The sequence below is a fragment of the Polypterus senegalus genome, chromosome 16 (genome assembly GCF_016835505.1).
Source record: "Polypterus senegalus isolate Bchr_013 chromosome 16, ASM1683550v1, whole genome shotgun sequence".
In the NCBI taxonomy this organism is placed as follows: domain Eukaryota; kingdom Metazoa; phylum Chordata; class Cladistia; order Polypteriformes; family Polypteridae; genus Polypterus; species Polypterus senegalus.
In genome coordinates, this window is record NC_053169.1 from 23888477 (window position 1) to 23913269 (window position 24793).

Sequence of the window (24793 nt, forward strand, 5' to 3'; positions counted from 1 at the left end):
GATGTCCCAGGAGACCAGTAGGTAGCGCTGCACGAACAAAGATCACCCAGTCAGAAATATCCCATTTTAACAGGCTAAAGTAAATAAACATCTTGAGTAGTGATGCATTCAGAAGAACCTAATTCAGGTCTTCAAAATTTCAAAATTATTAATAACATTAATTCAAAGGCGCTGATAAAGTTGAAATAGTAGAGTTCCTCCAGTTAAAGAGTGAACTATGGATTTTCCACATCTATGGAAACTGAGATGGAAACCAGGACGCCAACGTTTACATACAAAGATCATGAGAATCTGAAGTAAAGATTCAAAATGTTGGACTGAAGCTGAAACCTTGACAACTTTAGTCAAACATCTGCAAAAGATAATGGGACAATTTATTTTTTAGCTAAACCAATGAGCTTATTGGACTGAATTTTCTCCCCTCGGTTGTCCAACATCTAACATTTTTAAAGTATGTATTAGTTTTGTTGGTTAATGAGTACTTCTCATTATGTAGTAATTTTCTTTAATGTGGATTTCAAGATTGAACCTTAAAAATTAAGGGGATACTCTTATAGTGACCATTGTGACCACAAGGGGGTTCCACCAACCCCCGGACACCAGACACAACTGTCACAACACACTTCCAAGTTAAAATAAAGTTTTATTTCACAACAGTACCTTTATAGGCTTTTAAGGTCTGATCAGCACAGATCAGCTTCTCTCATCTCCTTCCACTCATCCTCAGTGAACATCGTCCTCTTCCTCCTGACTCTGACTCTCTGAATGAGGTGAGATGCCTCCTTCTATGGAGGACCCGGGAGAACTTTCACTGTCACGGCATTACATACCAGAAGTGCCCAGAAATATTGAAGTCTGTTCTTCACAGCTCACCCCGTGACACCCAAGGACCACAACTCCCATGCTACCCTATGGGTGTCCAGACTGGGCTCCATTCGGGTGAGCACTGCCACTTTTAGTGTTATGGCCATCCGTTATCTGGTCATCCTGACTGCGACAGGAACTGAGAATCATCCCAGCCAGACTGAGCCTCCATTTTTACATCCCATCCATTACAGCCTCCCGGCCAGGTAGATTATCATCCTCGATTCCAGTGGGAACACCAGTTATCCAGTCCAGCATTTACACCATTCATCCCTGAATCACACCAGACAGAGCAAAGTATACAGAAATAAAGATTTATTGTATAACTAAACAGAAGAGAGGGATGAGTAAAGGCAGATACACAAAAGTAATAAATGTGCAGACCAGAGAGCAAACTCCTTAACCTCTCTGGACCTAACTGTAGGTTTATGTCCCTGTCTCATCCACTTGCGTGGTTTCCAATATCTTGTAAAAGCACCACCTCCTTTTACACCTCCCATCTTCTCTCTTTGTCTTTCAAAAGACCTTTGTCTCGTTCCTATTGCCATTTGAGCATTTCTACCTATGCACCTCCTGACTCTCAATATAATAAACTCCTGCTGATGAGGCTTTGAATCTTATGGGTGCAGAGGGGGGTTCAGCTGTTACGATATCCACACAGGCAAATTCTGTAAGCAGCTTTTCGGCCACAGTGGGTGGACAACATTGCTCTGCAGTGTCAAGTCATACCAGAGATCAAGAATGCATGATATAACTCTCTTCCTAGTGCACAACACCATCAACACCGCAGGTTGTGGGTGATAGATAGCTGCACTAGGAAACTTGGGCCAGAAGGCCAGTAACACACAGCAACAGCAAACTAAATTATTGAAGAAACATCAAAGAAGATTAGCTGGACGGATCTATAACTGACGACCTTTGACTTAAAGTGGATTACAAAAATAGTTTTTTTTTTTTTGCAATGTGTGGATCCTGCAGGAATGTTTTGGCATTTGGTACACAGCATTAATCTATACAGTACAGAAAACAGACAAAAGACAATAAGAAACAACACAAAAGATAAAATTATGATATTTTAGAGGGGCACACATTTTATGAATTCTGATCTTTTAATTCACATGGTTAAGATGGCTAAGTTCTTCAAGTAGTTATTTAAGTTTCTAGTGCTGCACCATGCTGTTGATTTTCTCACAGCTAGTCTTCATTGGCTTACCTCCCCCCTACACATGTGTACAAGATGGCGCTCGCCACTTTCTTACTGGATTTAGGAAGAACAGCCAGAACTTATTCTTCACAAGGTTATTACCTTTCTGCTGCAGTGACACCAATACCATAATGTAATAGCTGGTGCTATCCAATCTGTTAACTATCTGCTACAACCAATAGTACTCGAAATCAAAGTAGGTGTACTTATGGTCCGGTGTGGGCAGTGCTTTGTACGATACCCGGTCGGGTTTCTCCAAACACGTGGAAGGATCTTCAGTGCACTTTTATTTATTTGTTTTTAGGAGTTCTTCTCTTTCTTCACCTTTGTTGCTCCTTCTGGTTGTAGGTGGTATTGTAATTCTCTTTGAGTTTCAAACACGCCATGTTGGTCTTCCTGTTGCAAGCAAAATCACACCTTCTGGGCAGCTAATCAGTCAGCTACCATTTTCAGCAAGAAAAACACATGGCATGTAGTCTTCCTCTGCTTGGCCACTTGCTGTGTTAACAAGGTTTGGACTAATGGTACCCCTTGTACAACTCCAGTAGTAGCCAACCATAGTCCATCCTCTTTGGTTGACTATTGGAGCAAAGTTTTGTCATGAAGGTTTCCAATTGTTTATTTATCACCCTTTGTTTGAGTTTGGGTATTTAGATGCTACCTCAGAGAGTCGAGCCATCTCAGGGATGTCACATGTCACTTGGCTTGTGTTTCATCAGATGATATTTCAAGTTGCCGAGGTTGCATTTCAAACAGAGGGCCACTCAAGAAGATATTAAGAGTTAGGGTTAGGGTTAGGGTTAGGGTTAGGGTTAGCAGTAGTTTTTTTAAGCCAAGAACTTGTGTTCCAGCCTTGCAAAATAGATAATGTCAGTCTGTTCTACACTCCATTGCATATAAACTATCTACGGACCAGAAACAATGGCTGACTCTACGCTCTGACCCTCAAAGGTCACACAATAAGACAGTTTCCCCTTGGGGATCAATACAGTGTACCAAAACCATTACAAATGAAGAACTATGGTCACAAACATTTGGAAACAACTATTACAAATCAGAGACAAATGCCAGAATGGGCACACTCTGGAAAAGAGAAATGACACACCTGAAAAGGAGATGCTGGATTGCAACCTACAGGACATACAGTACAGAACGGGGCAGGCCCAAGTAAAAATAATCCATCCAAGCCAAAGTTTCAAAAATGGCCACAAATCAAACCAGATGGTTGTGCTTCATTGACCCCCTGTTGTTCTCTTGGAAAATACTCAGATCACATGATTCTGCAGAATTGAATGCTTCCTTTCATGTATACAGTCAAATAGCCCCCTGGTCGGAATTATGATACTGAAGTGGCCCGAGGCCTAGTGTTCATCCCATTTAAACTCCACCCTACCTGGCATTCAACAGTATAAATTATTCACATATATAGATAATATTACTTAAATACTCATATTTTGCTTCTGTAATATTTCCACAATCTTTGATTTCCTTTACTCTGAAGCAAAAAGTTTTTTATTTCCAATATCAGAGAAACCAAGAAGCAGAATAAGCTGAAACTTAATTTTGGTCATTCTCTCCTAGGTCTCCTGTTCCTCTTCCTCTTCCTCACCTATTCATTTCATCACAGTTTATGACAGTCTAATTGTAGGTGGTGTCTTCTTTATTTTGAGCATCACTAGATTACAACTGCTAGTATTCACAGAAATGTGCAGATGTTTTATCATACAGCTGTTCATTTGTCTGTGTTGTGTTAATTTGTTTTGGATACTCCAGTAATTAGTTAATTTTGGAACTCTAATTTGTTTTTCATGTTATAAGAGTGGCTTGAAGTTATTAAATCACTGCTATATATGCAGTAATTGCTCAGCCGGTCCAACTTGTTTCCTGGGGTGTTTTTAAGGATATGCTACACAAATCTCTCCTACTTTCAATTCAGTGTGTGTCTCTCATGCCATCTTGTGGAGAATAACATTCCAAATGTTCAAAAATGGTTCTTTAAAAAAACATTTGTTCAGAATTCATAAGCCTTAAGACTTCCTGATACTTAATTTAGAATGATACTGGATTACAGTATATACTGGGTATCATTATATGTTATGTAATATTAGGCTGTGCTATTTATATACTATAAATATAAAAATGTCATGTGATCCTCCTCCACTTGTGTAATGTACATTTATGCTTTAATGTATCCAGTAATCACAGCAAAAAAAAAAACCTGAAAAAGCCTGAAAAAACACCAAGAAGAAAGATTAAAATGAATACAAAGCCAAACTTAGTCTCCTGTCATATTGCAAAGCAGATCCATAGCATATGTAGGAAATAAGATTAATTCCCCCACGGGACCCCACCTCACACGAGCGATCATTTAATTCAGCCTATTCTTATTAAGTGCACTACTACTGATGAGGCCAGCAACATTTGCATTAATTACAAATGTAGAAAAAACACATAATGCCTGTATAGATATATACTGTATATATCCAGAAGTGCCAGAGAACTGGCTGAAACGTGGCTATCTAATGAAAACGCCATTAACAGACATTTGGACGTGAACCCAATATATGCAGCCTTGAAAAGAAGAACATGCACATAATAAATAAGACTTTATTACCAACACTCTCCGAAACCCACCTCATCAATCCCCCTGACACATCCAGCTATTTTCCCCACCTTGTTCGCTATATATTGTCTTGCACCCCTGTAACTCTAATCATTTTTCTCTGATGATGAGTCCTGAGTCAAAAACTTAGAAATAAAAAACTGTGTGATTAATTTTCTCCCTTTTCTGTATTTCCAGCTACAAATATGCAAACCGTATCACAGACTTTTACTTCCACAGATATCTGTACATATGTAAACATATACAGTACATGGGTAGGTGGTAAAAGGTACTGTATAACATAAATAGATACATATGAATGGCACTATATAATAGGTAGATATGAACATCACTATATACAAAACGATAGATAGATAGATAGATAGATAGATAGATAGATAGATAGATAGATAGATAAGGCACTATATAATAGATAGATAGATAGATAGATAGATAGATAGATAGATAGATAGATAGATAGATAGATAGATAGATAGATAGATAAGGCACTATATAATAGATAGATAGATAGATAAGGCACTATATGATAGATAGATAGATAGATAGATAAGGCACTATATGATAGATAGATAGATAGATAGATAGATAGATAGATAGATAGATAGATAGATACTTTATAACATAGATAAGTACAGGTAAATTTTTATTGAGCCCTATAGCGAAATTAGTTGAAGTACAGAACGTAAAACATAGTACAACACAAAAACAAAAAGTACAAACATCTACATTAATCCAAGACCTAGTAGTACATGGGCAATGCAAAATTAGCTATATAGCATTAAAAGAAAATCATACCTCTATGCCAGTGTGTCTATTGATGAAGATGGGTACTGTACACCTTAAGGAGGCATTATATATTCTACTGTATACATTTTATATCTCATTCTGAAATGGATCATCAGGTAACCTTCACCCACTGAAAATGGTTTATAAAATCAAGTCTTTCTTCAGTCTATCATCTGGAGAAAGGCAAAAGAAAATAATCGTATTTTTGCAGTTTATTTAAATATTAACCAGTTGTTTTTAACTATTACATAACTTTTTGTTTCTTTTTTTTAGTTTATTCATGATGAAACAATTTCATGGTAAGTGTTTTTTTTCTGCTTTATTATTTATGGAAATGCGGCATAAGCAGTGTTTTAAATACGCAGTAGTATTTCAACTATTTAATAATACATTTTATTTATGCAGCACATTTCCCATTCTGATATTTCAATAATAGTTAATTTGCCAGTACCTCTGTGCTGCCAAGTTTATTAAGGCTGCGAGTGAGAGCTCCACTCAATAGTAGGGAACAGTACGTAAAGTAAGGTATTCTTGGCTGATAAATGGCCTGTAGTCAAGAGTGTTGAGCCTTTGTATGTTTAAATATATTCTTGTAGACCAAAAGTAATATTTAGGTCTGGGATATCATTAAAACATCGTATGTTGTTCATCTGAGGTGGGCTGGCGCCCTGCCCAGGGTTTGTTTCCTGCCTTGCACCCTGTGTTGGCTGGGATTGGCTCCAGCAGACCCCCGTGACCCTGTAGTTAGGATATAGCGGGTTGGATAATGGATGGATGGATGCTGTTCATGCCAATAATAAGTAAGTCTCTTGAAGTTCTGAGTGACAGGCTGTGTTATTCCTATAGCACTTGTGTGGTTTAAAGTGCTACGGGTTAATCAGCGTGTGTGTGTCATTCATGGGGCACTGTTGCGGTTAGGGTCTATGTATATGCGTATAGCTATGTATATGTGTCTTCATCTTAAAGTGCAACAGTAGACCAACCCAATAACAAACTTGACGAGAACACTTACCCTTGAGAAAACAGGTAAAGGGTAAGTAAAGGGAAATATCACGATAATACACAAGGTATACTGTGAATTACCAGATTGTTTGTTCTCCCCAGACGCCTTGAAGGTGTTGCAGATAATGCCCTCCAGTGGTCATGGGAATTGTACTAATAATAACATTAGGGTATTATTTGATCCAAGTCTGCGCTGGTAGCGCCCCCTGCTGAATGATGCTGCTACCTTCAATACCTTTCACATAACACACCTTTTATTTGGTGCTGGAAACAGTGGACAAGATGAGGTCATTCACTCCATTGTTACGACTTTCATGGTTTGGCTCTTGTGGTGACCTTACAGGTTGTGTCTTCTGTGTTCTGCTTCCTGTCCTCCCTTAAAAAGAGAAAGAATAGCAACTTCTAAGGCATATGGAGTTCTGGCTCCTGCCTCTGATCAACTATTATGATGCATTCAGAAAATCAATGGATGCATTGAGCAAATTTATCTAATTCAATAAAAATGAGAACATTAAAGTCAAAGCAAACTTTATTGTCATCTCAACCATATACAAGTATACAGATTGCCGAAATTGCAAAGCTCAGGGTCCACAGCATAACAACATAGAGTGCAAATAAAAAATTAAAATTAAATTAAAAATCTAATTTAAATTTTAAATTAAAATTAAAACACAAACAAGACAAGACATTGTGCAAAGACAAGATTGATGCGATGAATGGTATTATGCAATCTAGATAAATATAGTCAATAGATATGTAATATAATAAATAATAAATAATACAGAAATTATCAGCATATGATAATAGTTGTTTAAGATGTGTAAATGATGACAGGTCAGAATGAGCGCAGTGTGAAAATGTATTTGTAAAAAATATTTGTTTCCATCCATCCATTTTCTAGCCTGCATATCTAGCTCTGGGTAGCAGTTTATTTTTCAATATTAAGCTAAGGATTACCTTGTTTGTTTTCTCGGGTCCCGGAGCTGCCAGAGTAACAACCAGACCAGGAGATAACTGTCAGGAAGTGACTTCCACTTTTGAGATGCGTTGCCTCCTGAATGCACAGACCCCGTATTTGTTCTTTTAGCAAGTTCTCATCATTGCTGCATCTAATTCATACGTGGTGAGTTGGCCCAGCGGGGACTGGCAAGAAATGACACATAACCTCAAAAAAAAAAAACAGTGCTGCATACAGCAGTGAAAGTGAATGTCCGATAATGGATGGCATGTAATGCCTTGTTCAATGGTGATAATCCGCAAAGCAATCTATAGTTCAATACGCATCCTCAACTAATGTCTTATGGATTTGCTTCCTTGCTTTATGGCACATTGTTATGAAGGTCACTCAAGCCTGCTGCATCCTTGCATGAGGCACTCTTTGGCCTTAGGAATTAAGATGACTGAATAGGAAGGTCACAAAAATACTTTGGAAAGTCTTCTACAAAAAAAAGAAATATCTTGACGCTGTCAGAAAGTGATGTTAATATTGCTGGCACGTACAGAATGAAACACTTTTAACCACTTCTGTTTCTGTTTCTGTTTCTGTTTCTTTTTTGCTGATAGGTGGGAGTCTCTGATCTTAATAGTGATGTACATGGTGTATATCCTAATCATGAAGTAAGTAGACACCTTAAGGTATTGTTTAAACTGCAGCTGGCCCCTCAGTCATGCAGTTTTAGGTACAACAGGTTTAGGAGGATAATAATTTATAATAAAGTTTTTGACTTGATTGTTTTTTTAGCATGTGTCATTTTGTCTAACCTCACAATTGTCAACTAAGACATAATATTACTAACATACAGCAGAGCACAGTAAAGTACACATTAGGAAGATACTTTCTGTTAAACTCTTTATGCCATTAGAATGCCATTATAAACTACAATATATATGAGGTTGAGTTTGGGAGGATGCGCTGACAGCACGTTGTCGCACCCACCAAACACCAAACCCCCTGGATTGGGACCCGAGTGCAGTGGGTGACACCTCAGCACCACACTGGAACACTGGGAGGTTTTTCTTGAAGTTGAATTATTGTATTACCAGTAACGGCACACTGCACGTTATTGACTTGAGCATTCCTAGTCTTCATCCTCTTTTTCTGTACGTTTAGCATTCATTTGCTCAGAGGTTGATGCGCTTGCTGATTCCTGAGCAGCTCTTCTTTTCTCCACCTTAGCGGCCCGCTGATTCTCTTCTTCCATCTGCATCTTTTTGCATTAAAATTGATTAAGTCAGTGTTTGTGTTGCAATTACTTAGGACGTTTTCCTTAATTTTTCACCTAAGCTAGCACTTAAATCTTCAATCTGCCTCATGAATGATTTAAGATATGAAGAAGTAGGGGAAGTGATGGCGAAGGTGGTAGGGATGAGAACGGCACCCGTACGCCTGCGCCACACGGCCACACTGCTGGCCGCTGCTGAGAGCTTATTCTACAATAAAATAAAAATAAAAAGTGGAATAACCCCGGAGGTCAATCATCACCCCAAAAGCGGATAGTAGACATCATGTAGTATATGTGTACCAAATTTCAGGTCAATAGGTCAAACGGTTTGCGAGCTGCAGATGATTTAAAATCCTGGACAGACAAACGGACAGCCACGGTAGCGTATTATATAAGAAGATTACAGTGGATTAGAAAATATTCAGACCTCTTCATTTTCTGCACGCTGCAGATTTAACTTTAAATGAGTATGTTGGCCAGTTTTACCCATCAGTTTACACTCAATAACCCATGATGGCAAAGTGAAAAAACATTTTCATAAGATACGTAAGGTTTAGAAATAGAGGTGTGTAAGAGAGGATATGCTAAGTCTTTGAATGTGGTCCTGCGCATGTGCATAGGGGACAGCTTAAGGCAGGGGTCCTCAATCACGGTCCTGGAGGGCCGCAGTGGTTGCAGGTTTTTGCTCCAACCCAATTGCTTAATAAGAAGCCCTTACTGCTCAAGTAACACTTCTGCTTCACTTTCATTGTCTCGCTCATTACGATTTTGAACCCTTATTGCTTATTTTAGTCTTAAACGCTGTATTCTTGGTTTTTAATGGCTCCTAATTAGCAATAAAATGCAAATGACAAAATTTAGCTTGTTACCTTTTACACTTGTGCAGTATTGGGTTTAATTAAATACTTGGAAGGAAAGTGAAGAGAAAAAAGTGAAGGGCTGGGAATTACTCCTCCATTTTAGCCTTCAAATCATTTGGATGATATCCTTAGAAAGGGGAAGAAAATCTAGGATATGAGAATGAACTGACATAGCAGAGTTAAAGCACAAACAAGCCATGAAATTAAATTATTAGCAAGAATTGCCTTCTAATTAAGTAACCGAGTTAGAACAAAAACCTGCAGCCACTGTGGCTGATTGAGGACCCCAGACTTAAAGGCATCTGGTGATGCTAATTCCCCACTGCTCCAGGGGTGGGCGCTGTATATTAAATAAAGTCTTTTCTTTTCTTCCATCTGCTTAATAAAAACTGATGACTTTAATATCACTGATGTCACGTCCGGTGTCTGTTCACCTGGATCCACGTCTTCCTACCAACTACGCCACTGTGAGAAACAAGGCCGAAACAACATAAACGGATGGGGCACCCAAAGGCAAACCCTGTATAACTGGTGAGGAGAAAAGAAATGCATTTAACAAACAGCACGGAGGACGTCTTTTCAGACAGGTGTCTAAACGTCAACTGCCAAATGGCTGGTTTATACTTCACGCTCAGAATGGATACATGTATGTGCACACATCATGGCTGGCACACATTCCCAGCATTCATTTGACATGTCCTGTGAGAACATCCTCAGAAATTAATGCAACGCGTGCACAAGTTGCAGTCGGGGGGCGCAGCGTGTTCAACTTGGAACGTGACGTCTGAGTCTCCGTTTACTATCAACACGTGACAGCAAGCCGCTTTGAAGATCCTATAAGATCAGTGTGCGCGCTTTGATGTTTGATGAATGGTTCGATGTGGTGAAGCAAATCATTAAACTTAAATGCTGACATACACATGCATTCATGGTTCTTCTCTCACATAGGGAATACAAACGTCACATAGTCCCCTTTTTTTTTTTGCACCTTTGCAACAGCATCAGAATGTATTTGAATCAGAGAGAATAAAATTAGGGACACAACAAAGAAAAAAAAAAGGTCTGTTTCGTGATTAAAGTGGAAGTTTTGACTTTAATCCTGTAGTTTGCTTTGTCATTAAAGTAGAACGTCGTAAATGTCATCTTAAAACTGACCCACTTGTTAATTGCAATGTGCTTCTGGGGCTTCCTCCTGTGGCGGGCAGTGATTGCCACACAGAAAACATTAAATGTATGATATTCCAGCTCTCTGCACATTTAGAAACCTTAGATTTATACTTCATATCACTTTCATGATGAAATGTGTTAAAGCATGTAGATAGATAGATAGATAGATAGATAGATAGATAGATAGATAGATAGATAGATAGATAGATAGATAGATAGATAGATAGATACTTTATTAATCCCAAGGGGAAATTCACATACTCCATAAACAATATTAAATTAAAGAGTGATAAAAATGCAGGTAAAACAGACAATAACTTTGAATAATATTAACGTTGAATCCCCGGGTGGAATTGAAGAGTCGCATAGTGTGTGGTAGGAGCGATCTCCTCAGTCTGTCAGTGGAGCAGGATGGTGACAGCAGTCTGTCGTGAAGCTGCTCCTCTGTCTGGAGATGATCCTGTTCAGTGGATGCAGTGGATTCTCCATGATTGACTGGAGCCTGTTCTGCGCCCGTCGCTCTGCCACGGATGTCAAACTGTCCAGCTCCGTGCCTACAATAGCGCCTGCCTTCCTCACCAGTTTGTCCAGGCATGAGGCGTCCCTCTTCTTTATGCTGCCTCCCCAGCACACCACCATGTATGTATGTATTTTACAGATAAATCGTTAACTTCATTTAAATAATTAATACTGTTAATAGTTATACATGTGGGGGTGGCATGTTGGTGGAGCGTAGCACTGCTGCCTCACAGATAGTCACGTCCCTGGTGTTCCCTGCCTAGAGTGTGCATGTTTTCCTGGTGGGTTTTCACGGTGTGCTCCAGTTTCCTTCCAAAGACATGGAGGTTTGGTGACGCTATAAATGACGCTAATGTATGTATGTGCTTGTGTTCACCTTGTGATGAGCTGATGCCCCGTCCCGGGATTGTTTCTGCCTTGTGCCCAATGCCAGCTGGAATGGGCACGTCCCTGGATTAAAGTATGTAATCATTAAACATCCATCCTTTTTAGAGATATTGTGGCAAGGTATCCTAGGAATTTAATAGATGTTTTGGGCAATGTACAACACAGCGCAGCCAAACGTTGTTTTCACACCGTGATGATATCTCACACTGCCACCTGGTGGAATCCTCCAGAGTTACATATGTATAAACAGTACACTGCTTGCGTAGCACAAGTGTCCACAGGTGCGCATGTTGTGTCGTGTGAAGTATAAACCCGGCCTAAGAAGGAAAAGTTGGGTCCAGGTGGGCAGATACCGGAAGTGGCATCATTGTACATCCAGGTGAGCATTCATTGGTCATCAGTTCTCATGGACATAGAGTTCACCTCTACGACTTAAGTCAAACTCAAACCTGTTTGAGTTTATCATAGCGAGGGCATGTCACATTACATGAGCGGATTCACAGGATTGCACCACCGACTCACTAAGATTATGTAAATGAAGACTATGACTGAAAATCGTTGGAAAAGTCGTCAAATGTGACATTTCAGCTGACTAGTTGAAGGTCCATGGCTGTCACAGAACATCAGCTCTGATGCAATCCCTGAAACAACGACCAATGAAGTCCAGTTTTCCTTTGATCCATGTGTTTGGGGTCACACAGACACTGCTCACACTAAATCACAGTGCATATGTCAAATGAATTTGTGTTATGAAAGCTATTTTTCACTTTCTTTTAATGATCTTTACATTTACCTGCTTTTAAAGGTTTAACTCCAGGGCACAACGCTACTTTGACCGCAGGAAGAAAAGCACTGTCAATATGGCCAACGGGTCAGCAAACAATGCGGAGATTGATGATAGCAGCAACTGTGAAGCTACTATGGTCTTACTGAAGAAAGGTAAATAGGCCACCGTGCTTGTAGAATTCAAAACTGTTTGTCTTGTTTAATATTTTACCAAACCATCACTGTACTGTACACCTATTGCTCTCTTCACCTCATGCATAGGATTTTCCTCTTACATTTTGTTTATTTCATAATGTAGTCTTCCGAATTTACATTACATTCTTTGGATCACATGCTGTAGTTCCGTTCTTTATTGCGATATCCATTAGCTGTAACTGGTAGGTCTACAGGGTGTGAACCTCGCCCCGGACACAGACAGGCAGACACGTTAATGTCACCCACAAACACAGGTTTATTCTCCATTTCTTTTACAATTCTGCTCACCAACCCCCCTCAGTCCAGGCCACTCCAATGCCTTCTCTTTTCTTCTTCTCTTTTTTCTCTCTCTCTCTCTCTTTTCTTCTGACTGCCTCCTTCCTCCTCCAGATGTTGCCACTCTTCCACCCGACTCTTGTCAATGACTGGAGGGAGGCGGCCCCTTTTATAGGAACCCGGATGGGCTCCAGCTGCTTCCCGGCAATCTCCCACAGACACACCCCCGTGTGGCGGAAGTGCCGGCTGCGCACCCGGAAGCCGTCCAGGTGTCCCCTGTCGTCTTCCCCAGGAAGTGCTGGGCTCCTGGGATAATCAGGCACTGGGGCGCCGCCTGGCGGTGGCCACGGGTCCCTACAGGGCTGGGCTTTCAAGCCCTATACCCGAGGCCTCCAGTATAACCAGGACGGATGCCCCCTCTCGGTCTGGAGGAGGCACAAGCCCTCCTCTGGTCCTCCTGGGCGTCCCGGCCGGGGACTACAAGGGCTAGACCTGTACTATAAGATGAGGCAGAGTGCTTCCCACCACCATTGCATCAAAGAAAAGTCTACAGGATTCTGAACCACCATTGGCATTAATGTGACAAAGGAGAAACCAGATTGGTCCTCGCCTCCACTGTTATTATTAATCAGCTGCCATAGTAAAGGATATCCCAGAATGTCTTCAGTGTCATTCATGATTGGCGTCTGCTATAGCAGAGGAGTTTGAGACTCTGCTGTCACTAATGATAGTCTTGTATACCAAAGGAAAGCCCAGAGTTTCTTACAGCTACCTGTTTCACTGAGTAGACGTTATGCAATTAGTTATTTATAAAGTGTGTTATTACATGTACTACCTGTGAACTAAATACAGCGCTCTGAGAGTGCACTTACTGAAAAAATGGCGTAAAAAAATAAATAAATTGAATTGAATGAAATTGTCGAAAGACAAAGTCACAGTGCTACAAAACACCTTTGTTAGTAATAAGCCAGCAGAATAACTCCAGACCACCTTTAATGAGGAATCAGATGAAAATAAGAGAATCCTGTCATCACTGTCATTAATACGTGGCAATGTGACAAAGGAGGAACTTTCTAGGAGAATATGGAGGACATCCTGTCGCCACTGTCATTAATAAGAGACAACATGACAAAGGAGGAACCAGAACGTTTTGACAATTACTGTATACATACACTTGTGAACTGAACAAGTGCTAATTCAAAGCTATGCATAGCACCTCATTTAAAAGTTTAACTCATAAAATATTCAATAACTGTGTCATAGAATGGACTGGCATCAAGTCCAGGAATGGTTCGTGTTTTGTACCTAATGCTAGAAGGTGAGGTTCTGGCTTCACATGACCTTAAAACAGGATGAAGTATGTTCTACAGGTGGATGAATAGGTGTAAGCATAATGGCTGCTTCTGATGGCATAGACAGTCACATGTTAATGTCAGAACTCTTCTGCAAACTACCATTAATAAACTGCCATATATTCCATGTAGGTGAATATCTCACCGCACATAAACCAAATTCATTGTTAAACACGTTAGAAGCTACACAGAATCTATTTCTCTGCTACTTATTGTGATATACTGTCAAGCAAAAGTAATTTAGAAATAGTGCGGCAGTTCCAGTGGCCAGAATTGGTACTTTAACTGGATGCTTTTGCGAATTTTCAAGTAGACAATGGTTATAAATACAGATAGATGATTCAAATTTTGTATAGATATTTATAATGATAAAAAGCAAATAGATATGAAATTTGAGAAAAATTACTCAGCCAGAAGTAGTATTTTATTTAAACAACCATCCAAATTTTTTGCATCATGGAAATATTAATTTGCACACGATATTAAATACTGTATTTAATATAACGCATATTCTTTCAATAACTTCCATCCATCCTTTATCCAACCTGCTATATCCTAACTACAAGGTCACAGGGGTCTGCTGGAGCCAATCCCAGCCAACACAGGGCGCAAGGCAGGAAACAAACCCCGGGCAGGGCGCCAGCCCACCGCAGGGCACACACACACACACACACACACACACACACACACACACACACGCACACAAATGCCCCAAGCATACAACGGGGACAATTTAGAATCGCCAATGTACCTAACCTGAATGTCTTTGGACTGTGGGAGGAAACCGGAGTACAAGGAGGAAACCCACGCAGACATGAAGAGAACATGTAAACTACACAGGGAGGACCCGGGATGTGACCTCAGGTCTCTTAACTGTCAGGCAGCAGTGCTACCCACCGTCTTTCAATAGCTATTATTAATTTTATTTTAATTTATACATCATCAGTTTAACAATAACATGCAAACACTGACCAAACCATGTAAATATAAAGATGTAATGGGAATAATAAGCTGCTATGTCCCTGTTGTGTTCCTAGCAATACATTTAATTTTATGATTTTTTTTTTATTTCCACCATCATTATCAAAATTAAATGTAGCTAAATGCAGTTTTACCAATAGCAATTTATTGCAACAAATCTCTAGATGTATAATGTCTGTCTGTCCATCTCTCCGTCTGTCTGTCTGACTGTCTGTCTGCTTTTCACAAGAGAACTATTTAACGGATTTAGATCGGGTTTTCTTTCTAGAATTTGCCTGAACATTCCGGTTGATTTTGCGACTTCTCTCATCGTGCTAAGAATCATATTTTGCTTGCAGGAGCGATAGATTCACACTAATCCGAGACGGAGGCTGCAGGCCGAGGGGAGGAGGAAGTGTGACGTCAGGAGTGGGGAGCCGGGCAGGGCCATCCTCACTGTCCTTTTTCACTAATATGCGGGCGCAGCCACGGGGCACGGCTAGTATTATATAATACTAACTGTTTTCCTGTTTTACGGTGACTTTAACACTTTTTACTTTGCATGAAAAAATTCACTGTTTTCGACCTCCTTAAGTCCGAGAATATCGGTTTAGTGTAAAGTTTGATTATAAATAGAGATAAATGATTGTGTATTGATATTATCAATTAGTTATGATGAGAAACAAAGAGAGATGATATTTGAGAAATATTGCACAACTGGAAGTGGTTCTGATGACCTTTTCCTCTGTCCCAGTATACAAGAAAGTTGAGGGGAGCGCACTCCTGATTTTTTAATTTAAAACAGATTGAATCAGTAAAGGGTGGCATGGTGGCACAGTGAGTAGCGCTGCTGCCTCGCAGTTAGGAGACCTGGGTTTGCTTCCCGGGTCCGCCCTGCGTGAAGTTTGCATGTGCTCCCGGTGTCTGCATGGGTTTCCTCCGGGTACTCCAGTTTCCTCTTATAGTTCAGAAACATGTTGGTTAGGTGCGTTGGTGATCCCAAATTGTCCCTAGTGTGTGCTTGGTGTGTGTGTGTGTGCCCTGTGGTGAGCAGGCGCCCTGCCCAGGGTTTGTTTCTGCCTTGTGCCCTGTGATGACCCCCGTGACCCTGTAGTTAAGATAGAGCGGGTTGGATAATGGATGGATGGATAAATCAGTAAATAAAAAACCTGTTAAAACAATATTCCGACCTATATCCAATAGTTATATTGCTCCACGGATGAAGTTTTATGGTTTTTATGTAATTATTCCGTTAACAGACAACATGGTTGCAAAGACGCTTCGCCTGTTGCTTCACTTCCCTAATGAGTGGATTCATCTCCAAGCCGTATCTTTTTGCACGTTTCCAATTCTGCCCGTATTCTTGCAGGCCGTTCTCCAAGTGCTGTATTTTTTCTGCCCTTTTCCAAAGATGTGTAAGAAATAAATAATATACTTAAAAAATACAAAGTAGTGAGTTTCATTTTAACAATGTCACTGGTGGTTTTTATAGTTTGCCTCTCACAGACCCATAATGGGACCTGTGTGTCTACCCTACGGGCAAAACCGTCAGCATTACTCTTTGATCCTTTTAATTATAAAACACATCCCTCATCTGTAAAAGTTGATTTTTTTACAGGGTGTGACTTGAGAAGGACAGTAATTGACTGTCAAATAAAAGTGATAATATCAAAGTTTGTGCAAGCAAGTGTAGAAAACCTTATGTAGATCAAAGAGGAAAGTTACACAGTGTGATAAATCTTACTTCACAACAATTTACTCTGCGCACAAGTTTATGAATACCTGCATTATATTTGCTAATATTCCTCCACTCATGCAAGGAAGGTTAATAGGCAGCTCTAAATGTGTTTGACATGACTAAGTGTGTGTGAATGTGTGTATGAGGGTCCCATCCTTCACCCAGTGCTGCAGGGATACGTCTCTGGCTCTTTGCAACACTGTAATGGAGTCAGTAGGTTTAGGGAATGAATAGAGGAATGTCTTTCTTTGTTATGCAGCATGTTCTTATTTGAATTTGTATAATTTTGACAGGATATATTTTTATGGAGAGCTAAATCTTTTGGGATATTTAAAATCTAAGTTTATTTTTTATATAAAATTACATAAGAGTAAAGAAATGTGAATGTTTGTTCTTTTAACGTTTACTTTATTTCTAACTTCTATAATTTAGACAGGATATATTTTTATGGAGAGCAAAATATTATAAGTTGTTTAAGGTTTGAGTTGATTTATTCACGAATAATATTCCTGTCTGTTTTTACCATTCCTACCAAAGATATTTCTGTCGACTAAATAAAAATTCCTTCTATTTAAAATTTAAATAGAACTTGAACAAATACGATAGTTCATAATATCCACGCAGACTTGCACGTAAGAGCGGGAGTTATCCGTTTTAACAAGCAGCGTATTGCACTGATACGAAATAGCTGTGTGTGTATATATGTAGATATGTATGTATATGTATATATATGTTTATATATGTGTGTGTGTATGTATGTATGTGTGTATGTATTTGTGTGTATATATGTGTGTGTATGTATGTATGCATATATGTGTGTGTGTATATGTATGTGTATATATGTAGATATATATATGTATGTATATATGTGTATATGTATAGATATGTATATATACAGTATATATGTTTATGTGTGTGTGTGTGTAAATATATATATATATATCAACAACACTCATCACTCACAACAATGACAAAACAATTACATTGACAATCATGTTACGTTATTTTCAAAATGTTTCCTTTTCTTTTTCATTGCTTCTTTAACACACTACTTCTCCGCTGCGAAGCGCGGGTATTTTGCTAGTGAAAGATAAAAAGAATGAATCTCTCATTACTGTTGAACTTAACAAATCAGTTTTAAGCAACTTCTTCACTGACTCCTTCTAATGCTCCCATTAATTTCCATAGTACATCAATATAAATGTTAGAAGGTACACATGAAATGTGAAATGAAGGTCTCTGAAATGGAAGGCTTTTGTTATAGCTGCACTTAAAATTAGGAGCCAATTGTTTCATGCAAATGAAGTACAAATTCACAAATAAGTGTCTCATCTTCCCATTTTCTGCTGTGTTTTAGTTTGAGACTAATTTCGGCTTTTTCAAAGGTTCCTACAAGGCAGAGCAGATACCATTATCAGTGATTAAAAAAAAGTATTAATTAAGATGATTTATTTGGGAGTGGCGCAGTGGGTACCGCTGCTGCCTCGCAGTTAGGGGACCCTGGTTCGCTTCCCGGGTCCTCCCTGTATGGAGTTTGCATGTTCTCCCCTGTGACGATGTGGGTTCTGGCTCCACACTCCCATCTGATTTTGGGAACCCTTGAACCCAACACCGTCGATAATGAAACCGAGTGAGCTAGTCAATGGAGGCAAACAAACAATTGAGCAAGGGGTGGTGCAAAAAGTGAATAGGGCTTTTTATTTAAAATTGTCCATCAAAACAAAACAGTGTTCCAATAAATAGTGCAGTTCATTCAATTAATAATCCAATAAAAGAACGTGGAGGTTAAAATCAATAAATAGAAAAAACAATCCTTTAAAACGAGAGGTTAAAAATCTTCTTTAGGAAGCAGTTCTTAAAACAACAAACAAGCTCGGTGCTTCTTTTAACATGTGACTCCCCTGCATCTCCCTGTCCAGGCTTCGCAACAGAGGAGCCACACTCTCTATGCAGCTGCCCTCCTACAACACACATTCGAGACTGGAGACCTCCCGATCCCTGGCTCCGGTATGGCACTCATCCCAGCCTCGGAGAACTTGGTTTCCACCAACGGCCAGGTCGCCCACGTTGGGGATTCCAACCACCAAGTCTCCCGACTTCCGCTGCCTTTCCGCTGCCTTTCTGCGGCCAGTCGCCTTCCCTTGGTCACTCCGGCTACATAATCGCTCAGCTAGAGCGACATCCAAATCAATCGCCTGGGTGTAGGCCCAACACCCCAGCTTCCTTACAGCTGCCCTAGATCGTGCGCTCACCACACGCACGCACCGCCTGTCCGTCTCTCTTGCACCGCATGCTTCCTCGCTCCCTGTAACCTCCGTCCTCTTTTCCTCATCTCTTTTCTCCTCACTCCATTTTTCCACCCCACAACCGACTTGCGCTTTTTAAAATGACGCGGGCCACAGCAGCTGCAGCATTAGCCATGGGACAATCACGAATGTGGGCAGTTTCTCACCTGTGTACTCGGTGAGAAACGCCCACACCCTACGGATCGCCCCACGGCTCGCTATGGCCCAACGTCCCCTCGCTAGTGCGTCGATTATTTATTTAAAATGAATGGCCTTTGCTCAACGAGCTGTGGACCCATAACACCACATCCCCGTGTCTGCGTGGGTTTCCTCCGGGTGCTCCGGTTTCTTCCCGCAGGTGCATTGGCGATTCTAAATTGTTCCTAGTGTGTGCTTGGTGTATGGGTGTGTGTGTGCGCACCCTGTGGTGAGCTGGCACCCTGCCCAGGGTTTGTTCCCTGCCTTGCGCCCTGTGTTGGCTGGGATTGGCTCCAGCAGATCCCAAGTGACCCTGTAGTTAGGATATAGCGGGTTGGATGATGGATGGATGGATGATTTAACCTAAATTTGTATTGAATTAAAGCAAAATAAATGCAGTCCTGCAATCTCAAAAAATGTACAACATCTGTCGTTAAAATTAGATGCACTGCTGCTTATTGTCAGATTTCTTGTAAAGAAATATCTGTACTCGCCACCTCTGCCCAAAGTTTTTCACCTTCATCCTCCAAAAGAAAAATCTGAAAGGCTCTGCATTTGTTTTTGTCCATTGTGTATTCCTCAGTTGTATGTCCATAAATGTGGTCCTTTCCTTAAATAATGAACTCTAGCCATATTCTCCAACAGGAAAAACTGTCACCCTTTCTTGCAATGCCTCACCACATATTTGTGCTTTATTTCTGCATACAAAACAGAATTAATTGCACACGTCTTCTAATCCATTCATTCCTTTCAGCTAATTTCCATCGCAAGCCATCAGTCCTGATGGTTGATGAACTGCTTTCAGCCTATCCTCACCAGCTCACCTTCTCCGAGGCTGGCCTGCGGATCATGATTACCAGCCACTTTCCTCCACGGACCCGGTTGACCATGGCAAGCCGCATGCTTATCACTGAGGTATGTCAAATCCGCTCAGATCCTACATATTAACAGCAAGACCACAGTAAGCAAATTTAACTGGGGGGATCATGCAGCTTAAAAAAACGTGTGAAATGTTAAAAGATGCCATAAAAAGTACAAAAAAGTGAACCTTTGAGCACATAGTTTTACACTTTATTTGATAATGAAAACTGATGTTCCTCCTAGACCAGGGGTCCTCAATCACGGTCCTGGAGGGCCGCAGTGGCTACAGGTTTTTGCTCCAACCCAATTGCGTCATAAGAAGCCGTTATTGCTCAAGTAACACTCGTGCTTCACTTTAGTGGTCTCGCTCGTTAAGATTTTGAACCCTTATTGCTTATTTTAGTCTTAAACAGCTGTAGTCTTGGTTTTTAATTGCGCCTAATTAGCAATAAGATGCCAATGAAAAAAGAGACCAGCATTTCTCCATTTAGCTTGTTACCATTTACACCTGTGCGTAAATATCATGCACTGTTGGGTTCAATTAAATACGTGGAAGGAAAGTGAAGAAAAACAAGTGAAGGACTGAGAATTACTCCTCCATTTCAGCCTTCAAATCATTTGGATGATATAATTAGTAAGGGGAAAAAAATCTAGGATATGAGAATAACCTGACTTTACAGAGTTAAAGCACTAACAAGCCATGCAATTAAATTATTGGCAAGGATTGCTTTCTAATTAAGCAACCAGGCTAGAACAAAAACCTGCAGCCACTGCGGCCCTCCAGGACTGTGATTGAAGACCCCTGTCCCAGACGAACAAATGTGTGTCACAACGACACCCCATACTGTATATGACTGGAAAAGTCAGATTTTTGTGTTTTCTACCTACATGGGAAGTTGGAGAATTAGTGATGAGTCAGTGAGTGAGTGAGTGAGTCAGTCAGTCAGTCAGTCAGTGAGGGCTTTGCCTTTTATTAGTATAGATTAAAGGAATTTATGTAATACCCAGTTCACTCAAACTGGAAAAAGAAATTGTCCTCTTGGACTCAAGAACTACTTTTGCTACATTAGGCACACTAACTAGTAAATAAAGTCATTAGTAGAGTGTCACTACACTGAAGAGGAATTCTAAACTATTCCTTCATGTAGAATTGCTTTAATTCATGGACATGTTTTAAGCATAAACCTCTGGTTTCAGGTCCTGCCATAACATCTCAATAGGGTGTAGGTCTGACTATACTATTTAAAAACTCTCAGTATATTTTTCTCCACTCAGTCAGGGGTACACTTGCTCATGTGCTTCAGATTATGAACTCACTCCATGACCCAACTGTGTCTGAGCTTCCAGTCCAGTCAAGGACAGCCTGAAAGTCTCCAGAATAATTCTGAGATGAATAGTATAATTCATGGATCCATCAATAATGACCTGTTTTTCAAGTTTGAATGCAAGAAAGTATCACCAGGCTATGCCATTCCAGTACCACCACCTTGAGTGATCATTGGTTCTTATTGTAGAAACATAATATTTGCTTTTCTTGAGACACAGAAAAAATCTCAGCAAATTTGAGAATCGCTCTACCACAATTTGTATAACTACGTTTTTATTGGTGGTGGTTTCCAACTTGCCTTGGATCGAGTTCTTTCCCGGTGACTTTCTGCAGTCACAAGTTCTCACCTTACCTAAGATTGGGAAACATCTTCCAGTGTGTGTAGAGAAAGTCTAAGAAGGTAGACATTTCTGAGAGGATTACTCTCTCCAGTAGTCAGAATTGGACAGTATGGCTCTGATTGTAGGTCATTAGAAATGATTAAGTCATTCATACTGTATCAAAATAAACTGCTTTCATGCAGGACGATAACTACTGTTTATGTTTTTACTTTCAGAGACAAAGACTGATACACAACAGATCTTTTATTAATGGAGATTCTGAAGTGGCCGTCAGAATACCAAGCAAGCACGGTCTTGAAAATGGACTTGGCATGGCTGGTTCCTCAGAGCGCGGAATGAACAGCAGACATGGTGACAATGTAGGTATTGAGACAGGGAATGAGACAGAGAATGAAAATGAAGACAATGAGAACAATGAAAATGATGAAGAGGAAGAAGAAGAGGATGATAATGAAGGACCTTTGCTTCCTTTTGAAATTCCCGGTAGGTCATCCGCACTGTGATTTGGCATGAAACTGTACTTTCAAGTAAATGTTTCTCTTTAGCGTGTAACTTTCCATATCTGCTCACACTAGCCACACTCCACCCCGCCACACTTGTCCTCCCCACTGCCCCCCTAAATCCTGTCTCTCCAAAGCTACACTTAGGAGTCGCTTAGCAGGCAGATGGTGTAATTTTAAAAAAACTGTAATGGAAAGATCCCAGCCTTGGGAAATATTATATTACCAATTGTACTGTCTAAAAATAAAATGGCGTCATGGAGTGTTTTGTGTCTCAGATTACAATGACTTGTTTTCTTAACTGAATATCTGTGTACAACTTAAATGTTTGTCAGCAGTAATGCACTGGAAGCAATGTGATTTTATATATTTTAAACTAGAATTTGGACTTCAGTTTATAAACAGTGACAATAAAATATAATTAGATTACAAAACAATAGCAATTGTAATCCGGTGATGCATTGGTTCCTGCCTTGTAGCCAAAGCTGCTATTGTAGACAGTTGTCCATCTGTAACCCAGAAATAGAATAATCAGATTCATATAATGGATTGATAAATACAAAAGTGCTAATTTTTAATGTTATTTTCTAACCCACTTCATCCAGACCAGGGTCGTGTGGGGAAAGGCGTCTATTCCAGCTAGTGGGTTGCAAGGCAGGAACAAACCCCGGACAGGGTGCCAGTCCATCGCAGGGCAAACACACACCAGGGCCAATTTAGTGTGACCAACTCAACTAACCTCCATGTCTTTGGACAGTTCAAGGAAACCCACACAGACAAAGGTTGAACGTGCAGACTCCAAGCAGGGAGAAGCCAGGACACAAACCCTAGTCTCCTCACTGTGAGGCAGCAGCGTTACCACTGCTCCACCGTGCCAGAGATTTTATGTATAGTAAATACAAATAACATCGTTTTAAATTATAAAAGGTGTAGTTTTAACATCTCGGTGATGTAGAGGGCCGTATTTTTTCCACAAGAACACTTAACAGCCCAGGTAAAATTTCAGGATGGAGTTTTCGTCTGTGCAGATTTTGTTCAAAGACGTAACATCAGCCCAGCTTGTGCCTCATAACATTCATGTCGAAAGAATGATTTTCTATACCTTAAGACTTCCAGTCTGTTAGGATTCTGTTTCATGTCCCCTTTTTATGGAACAGATTTGTGCTGCCCCATCTTAACCTGTTGTAGGAGCAACGCTGTGCAGATGAGGTGGAGGTTAACACAGAGAGAGAGATCAGCAGACATCACCATGCGGCACACCACTCGTAGTATTTAAAGATGGTCCCTGCGCAGCTGACTAATGGAGTTACTCCTTTAGCTCAGACTACAAGGAGCTCAGTTATGAGCCAGAGGCTGCCAGTTTACAGCTGACTGCCGGTAGCTCACCACAGTGCAGTTCTTCAAACTCATTTGGTGACTAGGATGGGATTTGCACTGTGGATGGGTGGAGTTTTGCGGTGACACTGCACAGAAAAGCTGGGGCCTGACACACATAGAGATCATCTGACAAACAGTCTCTGTGTAGCTGACTAATGGAGTTTCTACTTTTGCTCATGCTAGAAGGAGCTCAGTTCATTTGACTTGGTACAGAGGAGAGGATTTGCACTGTGGATGGGTGGAGTGTAGCAGTGACACTGCACAGAAAAGGTGGGGTCTGACACACAGAGAGATCATCTGACATCACAAGGAAGTGCACCCCTCATAGTGTTCAGAAGTGGTCTCTGTGCAGCTGACTAATGGAGTTACTCCTTTAGCTCACACTACAAGGAGTTCAGTTATGAGCTGAAGGCAGCTCACCACAGTTCAGTTCTTCAGGCTCTTTTGGTGATGAGGATGGGATTTGCATTGTGGATGGGTGGAATGTAGCAGTGACACTGCACAGAAAAGGTGGGGTCTGACACACAGAGAGATCATCTGACATCACAAGGAAGTGCACCCCTCATAGTGTTCAGAAGTGGTCTCTGTGCAGCTGACTAATGGAGTTACTCCTTTAGCTCACACTACAACTGAGCCAGAGGCTGCCAGTTTGCAGCTGACTGAAGGCAGCTCACCACAGTTCAGTTCTTCAAACTCTTTTGGTGATGAGGATGGGATTTGCATTGTGGATGGGTGGAATATAGCAGTGACACTGTACAGAAAATGTGGGGCCTGACACACATAGAGATCATCTGACAAGAGGTCCATGCTAGAAGGAGCTCAGCTCTGAGCCAGATGCTGCAGGTGCACGGCTGGCCACTAGCAGTTAACCACAGTTCAAATCTTCAAAGTGAAATGCTTTGTAAAGTGAACCCACTACATTTCACTGGGTACAGAGGAGAGGATTTGCACTGTGGATGGGTG

General features: G+C 40.6%; 1 protein-coding gene across 1 annotated transcript in view; it reads left to right on the top strand.

The window, feature by feature from the left end:
• The window catches only part of slc24a3 (solute carrier family 24 member 3), a 406434-nt gene that overhangs the window by 347722 nt on the left and 33919 nt on the right, over positions 1-24793 (top strand). The window contains exons 8-12 of the mRNA XM_039737947.1: positions 5751-5776; positions 8043-8096; positions 12440-12573; positions 20179-20339; positions 22169-22436. Coding sequence (XP_039593881.1) covers positions 5751-5776; positions 8043-8096; positions 12440-12573; positions 20179-20339; positions 22169-22436 — 643 coding nt within the window. The remainder of the gene's footprint in view (positions 1-5750; positions 5777-8042; positions 8097-12439; positions 12574-20178; positions 20340-22168; positions 22437-24793) is intronic.